Below are 12,702 nucleotides of genomic sequence, written 5' to 3' on the forward strand. Positions count from 1 at the left end.
AAACTATAGTACTTTTTTTATGTAACTAATGACCTTGAGAACTAGATTACTCTTAAAAGCCACTACATTCGTATATCTGTTTAACTTCCATATAAAATACAATACAGACTTAAAAGCCACTAATACACGTCAATACTTCACTTATCAACCTTATAGCCATTGTCATATGGAACATGCTAATATTGTTGTTAGTAACACGAACGAAACCTTATGTGTTATATAGTATCTAATACTTATTTCTATACCTTATAGATTCCATTTCATTTTATTTTATTTTTCGGTATTCAATTGGCTCCTTTTATATTTCATAGAAACATCCAAACGATTTACAATGAAGTGACAGGTAAGCGGGCAACAAGCTGCGCCGCAACCCCCTTTACGTTTTTTATTTGCTATAAGTATTTCCAACACTTGGTTGACAATGACTCCCTAACATTTTCAAAGATTGACAAAAACCTCTGAATCCGCCACTTATTTCAACACAACGATAACAAGATTAAAAAACTTCACCTTTGCATTTTACAAATCCTGTAACCAAAATTCTGTTATGTGCACTGAACCAATTATTAACTATGACTGTAATTTGTATTTATACAAAAAGAAACCGCATAAGAAGCTTTACAGATTTAAATTTCTCTCCTTTCTTGTTATGAAGTGGAACAACACGAATCCCAGGTCTCAACTCGGAAACAGGCAAACATGTTTGACCCGCAAAGTCATCTTTGTCCACATCATATTCTTGTACAACGATTTTAAGTAATGCGAGTTCGGGGACTCTTAACTGGAATGTGAACTCTTCGTTCCATACGGGCGTCCAGTCGTCTCCTATTACTTTGGTTCTCTTCTTTGCCACGTCAGCAGCCACTCCAGCCATATATAACTGTTAAACGGGTCATGTTTATGGGTTGAAGACGACACGAACCCAAAAAGTTGACACACACCTTAAAACTGTATCAGACACATGCAACCAGAAACACGATACAAATTTTTGCAGGTTGACACAAACACGACCCGTTTGGTTCAAGATATTTATTTTTTAGCATACTAATACTCCAATGACATAAAAATAAAAATAAAAATAAAAATATTTATTAAAACAAACGGGTTAAAACGGGTCATCCCGCAAACCCTACAGGTGAACCCGAGCACAAACCATTTAGCTAAACATGTTCATATGTTCGACATATATTTTAAAATTATTTACAAGAACAAACCGGTTAAAACAGGTCAAACCACAAATTCACTGGTTCAAACTGAACACAACCCGTTTAGCTAAACCGTAAACGTGTTCATAGGTTTGACATAATTTCTAAAATTATTTACAAAAACAAACTGGTCAAAACGGGTCAATCCACATACCGTTTAGCTAAACGTGTTCATCGGTTTGATGTAATTTTTAAAATATCTTCAAAAACAAACAGAATAAAATGGGTCAACCGGCAAACCCACCAGGTCAGCCTGAACACAACCCGTTTAGCTAAACATATTCATGGGTTCAACATATTTTTTTTAAATAAAGATACAAACTGGTTAAAACAGGTCAATCCTCAAACCCACTAGGTCAAACCAAACACGGCCCAATTAGCTAAACATATTCATGGGTTCGACATATTTGCTAACAACATTCACAAAAGCAAACTAGCTAAAATGGGTCAACCCGCTTATCTAAACATGTTCACGGGTTCGACCAAAACTAACCCAAACCCGTTTATTCAAAACCCAAAGTCCAAACACATAAATTTCGTGTTAAGTTCAAGTCATGTCTCATGTCGTAAATTCACATGTGAAACACTGACCTTTGTGTAGAAATCTGGCGGTGAGAATGCATCAAAGTGAGTCTGGCTAAAATCTAACCGCCACCCGTCTCCCATATACACTTTCACCTGAAACATCAACTCATGTTTTTTACAAAAGGAATACAAATAATGTCATGAGGTCCAGGAAAAACAAGACTTGTTAGACAACCTTTAATGTTTTCTTCACTGGCAACGGTGCCTTTGGGTCAAACACTTCACCTTTAGGACCCGTGTTCATAAGAAAATCGGGCTTTCTAACATAACCACACGCCCCATTCGATCTGAACATCCCATGCATCATCCAAAGTGATCTCCCATACCCCTAATTCACAATATCAAACAACTTAGAAAAACAGGAAAACCAAAATATCACAAAATAGTATACACTCTAGGGGTGTTCATGGTCCGATTTGGCCAGTATGGACAAAATTTTAAAATTTTAGGCCGAACCTAACTACTGGTTTGGGTCGATCAGCCTGGAAAGCTGGTTTTACCGGTTTGGTGGTTTAAAGGTTCGTTTTGTGGTTTGAACTCTTTTTTCAATATCATTGGTTTCTTTTAAAATTATAAAAAATGATAAATATAATTTATGATACGACATGAAAACACGACGAACCTAACACAAAATTTACTAGTTTGGGTTTAGTCCAAACGGGTTTCGGATGCACCCACAAACCCGTTTAGCTAAACGGGCTACGTTTCATGGGTTGACCCATTTAACTTGATATTTATTTACTTTTTTTTAATGTGTTTTATGTTCATGGGTTCATGATTTGACCCGGACTAAACCCTTAGAACCTTTGGATCTCCAACCAGCCAAACTGGCTGACTAGCTTCGGTTTGAGCGGTTTAGTGAGTTTACACGGTTTTTGAACACCCCTAAATTATCGACGTCAAAACTAACCTGCATATTGAAGGCAACCATTTGAGCACCATGCATCCATGCAGTCAGTGGTCTAAAATTTGTTGATGTAACGCGTGTACCCTTCGGGAATACCCGGAGAATATACTTTTGAGTGAATCTGTATGCAAATAAACCCGTGTTTAGTCCCAAAGAAAAGAACATGTCCCTTGCTTTCATTGTTGAAATTGTACTTAAAACATAACTATATGTATTATTTAGGAGTTATTTCATTATTTGGAATACGCTCTTGGAAAGTGATTACAAATACTGAAGTATAAATCAGATAAGCTGGTTTACCTGACAATATCAACTGCATAAAGATTTGCAGCTCGTTGAAGGGCTTGTTCACTCAAACTTAAACGTTTAGCTTTCCGGTATTCATCTCTTAACGCCTTTCGTGTTCCATTTTTTGGTTTGGAAGCATGAATTGCAATGAGGTGTTTGTACTCGAGGTCCTTTTTGTGCCCCGATTTTTCGTCTTCAACATCATCATCATCATCTAGATCATCATAGCCAAGGATTTCTGACAATGATTGAGTCGTTCTAGTGCTTGTGTTTGTGTTGTTTCTTACCTCATTTGCACAATATCTATCGCTTACAGTGCATCTACCATCGTCGTCATCCGGATCACTGTTGCTCTGCCAAGAAACCAAATTGAAATTTTTTTTCGCAAAAATAAAAAAGAAAATTTTAGTTTTGATTAGGCACAAACCAAACGGTAGGAAGTTCGTTTATTTAATAAACGAATGGACATGAACAAATTGTTTTGTTCATATTGTTAAACGAGCGAACATGAACACATGTCTCGTTTGCTTGTTTATGTCCGTGAACGTTCGTTCATTTACGCTTGTTTATGTCCTTTAGTTTACACTCATTTATGTTCATTACTTTACATTTTTAAGTTCATTCATTTATGTTTGTTTATACACTCATTTAAATTTTTTGAGTCCGTTACAATTTAGTCTAGTTTTATTGTTTTCAAGCCAAGCATATTGATGTTCATGTTTATATTAAGTGGTGATCCCTTAGTTATGTTTGTTCATTTATGTTTAGTTATATTCGTTCGTTTGTGTTCATAAACCGTTCGTTTATACTATATTAACAAACAAACACCAACATAAACACACACATTTTCTTAACGAACAACACAAACATGCCCCGTCAGTGTTTGTCCGGTATCCTATAAAATATAATAAGTTTATTATTATTATTTAAGTTTATCTTTTATTTAGTTTCCTTAATATAGTCAAATTATGTTTCCTTACTGTTTCTTTGTTAATCTATATATTGTAATCTCGTTTAAGAAAAAGAATAAGAAAGAATTATTATTTTGGGTCTTTTTTCTCTTCTTCTCTTGTGTTCTTGGGAGATTGACGGTTGTCTCAAATAAACCGTAACAGTTTACAAGTGAAGGAATCTAGTTTCATCTTTTTTGTTGCATTTTCTTGAGCTTGAAGGTTTCTTTACAGTAGTAAATGGACAAATGATATAAAAAAATTCTATAATTATTCACTTTAATACAATGAAAAGAATAAATATTTAGTGAGCTCACCCGACGATCTTCGAGCTCATCAGAAGAAGAATCTTTATCCACTAACGAACGTTCTTTGCCAGCATTCTTGGATTGAAGATACTCTTTTGGAGGTTTTGTTGAAAGAATTATTTGATGTTTTAACGCATCGGGTGACGGGAATGCATCTTTGTCACTTTCCTTTGGGTAGTATAGCATATCCCCGAAAGTACTTGTGACCATCTAAACAACAACCATGAATGAATGATTTAATTTTTAAAATGATATAGAAATGTTTAGTTTTATTAAAGATAACTGAAGAGGAACATGAAGCTAACCTCTGCAACCTTAGCTTGAAGAGATGGTGTAAGATGATCCTCTAAAGTGATAATAACAGGATATGGAGATTTAACAAAAGCATGTTCTTTAATCGACTTTAAACATTTGTGAAGCGTTACTGGGGTCGTCAACGTCCTATTTTATTCAAAATTTGAACACGAAAACATGTAAATCATAGAAATTAAAATCAAATATCGTTTAACAAATATGAATATGGGACATGTTTAGAACAAGTCAAAACGGGTTGGGTCAAGTTGAGTAAACCTTTTCATTTGACCCGCTTGAGATAAAACAAAACCAGTATACAATAGTATACTGGTTTAATTTGCTAGATATAATAAAAACGAATGAAAATGTGGTATGCATACCTCCCATGAAGTACATGTATATTATCTTTTGCGTTATTTGGCCATATGTCAAGCTCAATAGCCCGAACACCTCTTTCAAGAGCCTTTATGATTGGTACTTCGCTAGAATCACTACTTAGTTGATTTCCGGTAAGATATGAGTTATGGCCCGTGTATATAAAATAATGTTGCAATGGAGCGGTCATATCATGATGTACCTGAAACCATGCATATTGTAAAGAACATAACACCAAACACACAAAAATGAAAGGGCACAAATAGACAAGTTAAGACATAAAGATTGTATTTTTAGTGTTCTATATAATCCTCTTAGATTCTTGTTCTACTCCATGTATCATTAACTTTGGATAAAATAACATGTTTTGGTTAAAAAAAATTAAACCTTTTAGAAATTACATGTATTGCCATTCATGAAATTTAAACGGCTTCAACTTGTTTTATGCCTTTAACCCCTTATAGGAGTTGTAGGCTAGCTGCCAGCGCAAGCTGCATTTTACATGATCCCGTTTGTTACCATGGGGTCCCGTGAGTTTTGGTAGCGAGTTATCATATTAAAAAAAACTTAACTACATAATTTTCACATGTGAAAATATGTGTTTTACAATTTACAATGTGCAAGTTGACTAGTTTGCATAGGTACACTTGAACTTTCAAACAAATCTTTATTACATTATGGTTCCACATAATTATTATTGACCTAAATCAAGGACATAAAAGTATCCCTCTTAATAATTTGACAAAGAACAAATCTTTTTCATATGGGTACCATAACTTTGACTTTTTAGGTCAAACATCTTATCAACTCCAAAATTGACACACAATTTAAAACAACTTCACAAAAAGTGCATTAAGCACCATAACAAAAGATACCAGCATCTATTTGAAGAATGTAACATCAGCAACACAACTTTTAACAATCATTAAAAAGTCAAATTACAAAAAGTCAAAGGTGACCAAACCTGAGTCTTGATGGGCTCATTGACATCATCCATCATCAAATAATGAAAAAAATCATTAACAGTGAAAACATATCGTGTCAAATGCGACCGTGACATGTTCAAGACCCGCTCCATAATCCGCTCCACGTCATCAATAGTGGTCCCTTCTTCTCTCTGGAACTCAACCAAAAACCGTAAAAAATTATCTGGTGACATCTCCGACTCACCTTTCGTGTACAAATTAAAAATATCGATCACGTCACGTGGTGGACCCAGGTCGCTGATTTTAAACTTTCGGTTAAAACAACCGAACATTTTGTAATAGTTATAGCTTCCCATGACACTTTTTTGTCGTCTTCGGTCCTTTTTTTCGTCATTGTGGCTCATGTGGTGGGATGTTGTAACGTGACAAAAATAATAATTATTAAGTTTTGTTATTAAAGGTTGATTTTGGATGAATTTGGAAGATGAATGTGAATAAAGGTTTGGTATTATGGGTGTTTTGTTTGAAATGTTACAAGATAGGAAACAGAAAGAAATGATGAATGATGATGGTATTGGTATTGGTATTGGTATTGGAGATACAATTTTGAGACTTTTTTGAGGTTTGATTTATTTTTGTTGATTATTTGATTTATGTAATTGGATTAGCATGTGTCATATGTACATTTGGAGTTGCATGCTTTTCGTTTGATTGGTCTTGAATGAAAAAATGTATAGGTGTTTAAGTTACTCTCCTCTTAAAAAATGAAAATTCATGAGTAACGTGTATCGACCCAAACATGCTAACCGAAGTTTGATCCTAAGTCATAAGTCATAACCACTTGTTTTTTGTTCATGATAAAATCTATGATATCAATTCAATATCACACACATATATTTGTTATAAATGTTTCTTTTCTAATGACCATTATTTTTATATTTTGCATGTTGTTACTGGGCTGGATTATATAAAGGGGCTTGCACTTGGAGTTGGACAACTACTGATGGGCTTGGAGTCTAGAAGTTGGGCTTGAACGTTTGTGGAATTCTGAATTCACTTGGATGGAGACGTGGAGCATATAAAAGGAATTGAGAGACGGTGTTAGTCTGTGAGAGCTCATATCGTCTTTACGAGTTGTTTCATGATCTTTCACTCTCCAAAGTATTGTTTCTCTCAAGTTAGGATTTAATCATGAATTCTTGTAATCGTTTATTATTTGAAGAACAATAAAGGTTCATTTGTGTTTTGTGACAGTTCACGAGGGGAAAAGCAGACCAGTATTTAGTTAATTCTCAGTTTAACTGGTCTAACCGGAAAGAATGATTACAACTTCTAATTATGATGTCTCCTAAAGTTGAAATGATCAAAGTCATTGTATAAAATTGGACTTGAAAAGCGAAGAACAATTGAAATCACTTATATTTACCTACTTTATTCCCTCTTTGGTAGGGTGATAAGGTGGTTAAACATGGAATAGGATATCAAGAGGAGTGTAATATTATTTGGTCGATATAAATAAAATAAGCCTTATATTATTAAACTAGATTTAGAGCCCGTGTAATACACGAGATTATACAAATTATAAAATTACAAGTAAAGCAAAGAATTACATAACGTATATAAAAAAATGCGTTACATTTATGCTTATATCTATACCATGTATACATAAATTATTTTATTAATACCACAAAATGATTTTTTACATAAACTTAATAAATGCACGTGAAAAAAAGTACCCGGTAATGCTCCTTTTATTGAAACTTTCATTGACAGTATCATATATGTAAAACTGAAAAAATTCAGGAAGAAGACTTATCATACAATAGTAGTTCTAACCACTCGGCTTAAATACCGAAGACGCGTTACATTTATTGATATATTTATCAATTTACAACCCATATAAGGAAAAGAAAACATTAAATTATAATGATGGATGTTCTTCAATAATTATGTTTTTCTGAGATACACCATGATGACAAGTGACAACATAAAAAAATAAATGGGGGTTTCTCGAATTGCCATAATGACAACATAAAAAATCCATATTAACCCATTCAATTTTGTGAATATTTTCCTTAATTTGGGCATAGTTTTACATGACATGTTTCCCATAAAACATTTTGATCATCATTGAAGGAAAAGTTAATGCTGACACGAATATTTCAAATTTAATAAAAGTTAGAAGCATTGATATGCATGAGGGTGACATGTCGGGAGTGCTCACTATTTTTCTTTAATTTTAATAGTCGAGGAAAAAAATAGTCAATTTGCCAAATCCGAACCTTTTAATTATTTCCATAAATGTCAATGAAAATAAATTTGAAACCCGAATCATGTTTAAAATTCTAACTTTCGCCCGTTTGACATTTTCAAGTCAACACTTTAAACCCGTAACAAATCTGATGATAAATCTATTTGTATTCTCAAACTTTTAAAAATACTCAGATTTCTCATTTTGACCCGCAACAAATTTTGACACAAATGTATTTAACTTGTATCAAATAATCTATTTTCCCACATTTGACTGTATAAATCAAATTTAAGTTTCACAAAACCCGAAACAATCATTCATAAAAATTCAAGAAATTAAATAGAGAAATCTGCAATTTGCCTCCCTGGGTTATATCGTTGCTGGATGGAATAACAACTGAAAAAGATTTTGCGAACTTTGCGCCACTATGTTTCTCCGGCGGGTTCTTCTGACTCCTGCCGTCAGTTGACCCGGCGTTGACTTGTTAAAAATAAGCGAAATTACTATGTTACCCTTATATCCTTTTATAACATAACATCTACTCTCTTTCCCTTTATTATACCATCTCAGGTGATTCCCCTCTTCCCTGTAATATTCCATTTTCCGGCGACCGATTGACGGATGTCTCAATCCAACTCAAGTCAATGCTCTTCGGGTTCACCTTCCAAGCCTTCCCGTGCAGATGACCTTTGTGTGAGATGCCCATGTGGTGCTGCGACATGTTACCGAATATCCAGGACCGATGTAAACCCGGGCCGTCGATTCTTGTGCAGTGTAATTGTTTAGTTACTCACGAATTAGGGTTCCAGTCTGTTAATCGATGTTGATTCCTTTAATTTGGCTTAGGTCAATTTAAGGGGTAATTGTTCTTGTCTGTTAATCGAATTAGGGTTGTTTGTTTGTTGATATATTAAGTCCATTACAGAAGGGGAGTTGTGGATGGCTAAAATGGGCTGATGATCCCACATGCCCTAGTTGTGTAAAGGTAATTCAAGCAATGGTGAAGATGATGAACAAGAAAGATGAGTTTGCAATAATAAAAACCAAAGAAGTAACAAGCTTGAAGATGTTGCTAGGAATTAGTTGGTTTTTGTTCTTTGGTTATGTTTGTGTTTATTGATTAATTGTTAACATTGTATTTGTAGTATGGGATAATGTAATCATTGTTGTTGTTGTTGTTGTTATTTTAGTTTATGTTAAATGTTTAGAGCTTCTTGTTTCATCTATTTACTTTACATTTATGTTCCACATTATCAGTCATGTTGCAACCATGATGAAACTGAGAATGTTGAGTTTGGGAAGGATGAAATTGAGAATGTGCAGTTTGACCAAGACAAAAGTCAAATGGAAGACAAGGAATGTCAATTGGGTGAAGATGAGTTGATGGCTTATTTGGAGCAAGAAGATGACTTATTTAGACCAAGTGAAGAACATGAAATGGATCCTGGTGATGATTATGAGCCTGAGGTTGTGAAAGCAGCTTTCAACTACACCAGTGAGCCAGGAGAAGATTACTATCATGATCCATATGAAGACGATCCAGTGTGGGACTCTGACCGGTCAAATGATGATTGTCATTGGAAGTAGCTTTGTACTTGGTTTATATTGTTTGCATTTGAATTGTACTTTAATTTGACATGATTAAATGTATTGTAATGTTTGCATGATTTGACTACATGCTACTAGTTTTAAAAGAATTAAACACAAACTGTGAAAATAACATACAAACCATCATATCCCAAATCAAACACACATTCTACAAGTCTTAAATTGTTTCAAACACAAACCATGATAACACACACATGGCACCAGCAAGTTCAAACAAAAGTCTTAAATTGTCTCAAACACACACCATCAATCTTACTCAAACACACCTTGTTGACATCATTATTGTTGACTTGGTGCCCTGCAAGTTTTGATGTTGTGTCTGTAATCTACACATCTTCCACAACTCTTTTCATGCCCCATCCTGGTGAGTTTGCCTCTGCATAAAACACTTTCTGAACCTCTTCAATCTTCATCTTCCTCTTCTTGCTAGCTTCCAATTTCTTCTTCTCACCTAGTGCCTTCTTCCTGCTATTATTCGGTCTGCCAATCTGAGTATGATGTTTAGGTGGAGTTAATATTGTTGGGCATTTTGAGGGTGCCCACATATCAGGGCCTGGTATGGGCCTGATTTGGTGCATATACACCTTCTTCCAAGTGTCTAACCAGTAAGCTTCATCAACCCACTTCTCCAATGGACCGACATGCATGTTGTTTTCTATCATGTCATGTAGGGCTGCCACAACATGTTTGCATGGCATACCTGTCAAGTCCCATATCCTGCATGTACAAGTCATATCCTCCACATTCACCACACATTGGCTTCTCAGACTTTTAACCTATGAACATAATTGCATATTAACAAAAGATTGGTTGTAATATCATAATCAGGCAAATATTCATACCTGGTAAGCCACTTCATCAACCATCATAACCGTCAATTTGCTTGCTTCTGTTTGGATTTCATCCCATGCTTTTGTTGCTTGCGGTTTTAATGGGCCCATTGTAGTGGCTTGCATCTTCTTCACATTCACAATCCTCATGATCATATACTCTCTAATATACTCCAAGTATGTAATGATTGGCTTGTCTCTTGCTCCAACAAGTTGCTTGTTGAAAGATTCACAAAGGTTGTTCAGCAACATATCACTTTTTGCCCTTCCTAAAAAATGTGATCTTGACCATCTTGCTGCCGGGATCTCACTAAGCCAGAGAAACATATCAAGATTTGTTTTCTTAATCTCCTCCATTGCCATGTTGAAGTAGGGGACAGAAGTGGCCGATGCTGCCCTATAAAACAAGCCTTTATACAAATATCCCCTCCAGGTTTGCCTCAAGTTCTCATGGATGTGTCTACAACAAAACCGATGCTCAGCCCTAGGGAAAACACTCTCATCTGCTTGAATAAGTCCCTATAACAGTCAAATCACCATAATTAGTGTACATGAGTTTGCCTATTACAAATATATGCTAAGTGTACATACCTTTTGTCGGTTACTTATGAAAGTAAAATTGGCATCATGAGGCAAGTCAAGATGTCCAAGGATATTTAAGAACCATTTCCATGAGTCTGTGCATTCGGCTTCCACTATTGCAAGGGCAACATGATACAAGCAATTGTTACCATCTGTCCCGACAGCAGTCAAAATCTGTCCGGGGTATTTCCCTTTCATAAAACAACCATCCAACCCAAGAATTTCTCTACCAAGCAATTTAAATCCTTTAACCAAAGCAGCATAACACACATATATTCTTCTAAATTGTCTTGTTTTAAGGTTAGGGTTAGCACATGGTTCAACATCTAATTTAATGAAACTACCTGGGTTTGCTTTAAGAAGCTCAGCAATATAGGATCTGAGGTGGGTGTATTGTTTGGTGTGGTCACCATACTTCCTTTGCAGGGCTATTGTCTTAGCTCTTCGCATCTTGGATTCAGAAAGTTGTGCTTGATGCCTCTGCTGGAATTTGGCCTTCAATTCCTTGACAGATATGTTGGGGGGTGGTTTGTAGCTCAACCTCAATCTCTTTGGCAATAGTAGACATTATGTACAAACCAATTGATCTACTTCTGAGACACTCGTGTGTTTTTGGAATGGCCTTCACACACCAATTATCCTCAACAGATTGTCTTGAGATGTGCAGCGTCCAAGGCAAGGGTTTCATCCCTTTTTCTTACCTTCAACTTTTCCTGACTTGACACATTTGGCCCCTCACCAGCAACCAAATTAGGATTGTTTCCCAAACAAATCACCCTAAACCTTAAAGGATCATTCTTCTTGATATACAAATCTCTTCTGCCATGAAGAGCATAACTCTTAACCATCTCATTCAATGTTTCCTTTAATGGTATTAACTGACCAACAAAAAATGAACACTCATCATCATTATTCCTTTCCTTCCCCTTGAACTTTCTTAGCTGACTATTCAAGACACTCAATCCCTCATCATCAGAGCTCTCATAGGTATCCATGCAAGGATTTAAACCATCATCATCACTATATGATCACCTACTACCTTTTCCACGTCAAAATCTACAATAGTTTTATACAACCTCATGTCAACTTCTACATCCTCCATGGGTGTTTAAAAAGCAGCCGTATACTCAGGATCACTTTCATCTGATCGATCACTATCATAGCTGTCATCATCTTCCTCACTATAACTATTTTCACCACTCTCTTCATGAACACTTTCACCACTCACTTCATGGACACTTTCAAAACCAGGTACAATTCCAAAATCATATACCACAATTTCAGTACCACTAGTCCTTCCACGTTCTACAAAAATCTCAACAATGTGACTACCTACACCATCACTACCTCTAACCATAGCACAAACATCTTAAAAATGATAATCTTCAATCAATGGCTTTAAACCCAAATCCAAACTGACATGCGGGTGTGTGTAATGAAAACAACAAGTTGTACCACAACCATATTGTAACATACAAAGTATTCCAACCAACAAACTTTTACAAAATTCAGATACTTGAACTTCATCGACGTAAGTTATCTTCCCCCCTTCGTATCGTCGCTGCCCCTCAGTAGTGAAATACCCTCTATGGA

At 35.4% G+C, this 12,702-nt stretch overlaps 2 protein-coding genes across 10 annotated transcripts; both read right to left on the reverse strand.

Moving 5' to 3' along the window:
- Positions 1-563: 563 nt before the first annotated feature.
- LOC143610084 (phosphoinositide phospholipase C 6-like) lies at positions 564-6,242 on the reverse strand. Of its 9 annotated transcripts, none has more exons than XM_077084658.1 (10): positions 5,877-6,242; positions 4,918-5,114; positions 4,549-4,684; positions 4,253-4,453; positions 3,311-3,338; positions 2,998-3,199; positions 2,701-2,818; positions 1,966-2,118; positions 1,797-1,883; positions 564-880 (listed from the first exon to the last, which is right to left on the reverse strand). In XM_077084658.1, the coding sequence occupies exons 1-10, from the start codon at positions 6,240-6,242 to the stop codon at positions 590-592; spliced, it is 1,779 nt and encodes a 592-aa protein (XP_076940773.1). In that variant the 3' UTR covers positions 564-589. The 9 variants fall into 9 exon arrangements, with proteins under 9 accessions (XP_076940773.1, XP_076940776.1, XP_076940774.1 ...); XM_077084661.1 differs by lacking the exon at positions 3,311-3,338 and adding an exon at positions 3,828-3,834 and having other exon boundaries at positions 2,998-3,249; positions 4,303-4,453; positions 5,877-6,239; XM_077084659.1 differs by lacking the exon at positions 3,311-3,338 and having other exon boundaries at positions 4,258-4,453.
- A 3,781-nt stretch (positions 6,243-10,023) lies between these two features.
- On the reverse strand, positions 10,024-12,104 carry LOC143610083 (uncharacterized). Its single transcript, XM_077084652.1, has 4 exons — positions 11,811-12,104; positions 11,119-11,658; positions 10,540-11,046; positions 10,024-10,473 (listed from the first exon to the last, which is right to left on the reverse strand). Exons 1-4 carry the CDS (start codon positions 12,102-12,104, stop codon positions 10,024-10,026), a joined length of 1,791 nt encoding a protein of 596 aa, XP_076940767.1.
- Between the last annotated feature and the right edge of the window lie 598 nt (positions 12,105-12,702).

This window comes from Bidens hawaiensis, unplaced genomic scaffold, assembly GCF_021521415.1.
Source record: "Bidens hawaiensis isolate Kalapana, Puna unplaced genomic scaffold, B.hawaiensis_p1.1 tig00023809_1, whole genome shotgun sequence".
NCBI classification, from domain to species: domain Eukaryota; kingdom Viridiplantae; phylum Streptophyta; class Magnoliopsida; order Asterales; family Asteraceae; genus Bidens; species Bidens hawaiensis.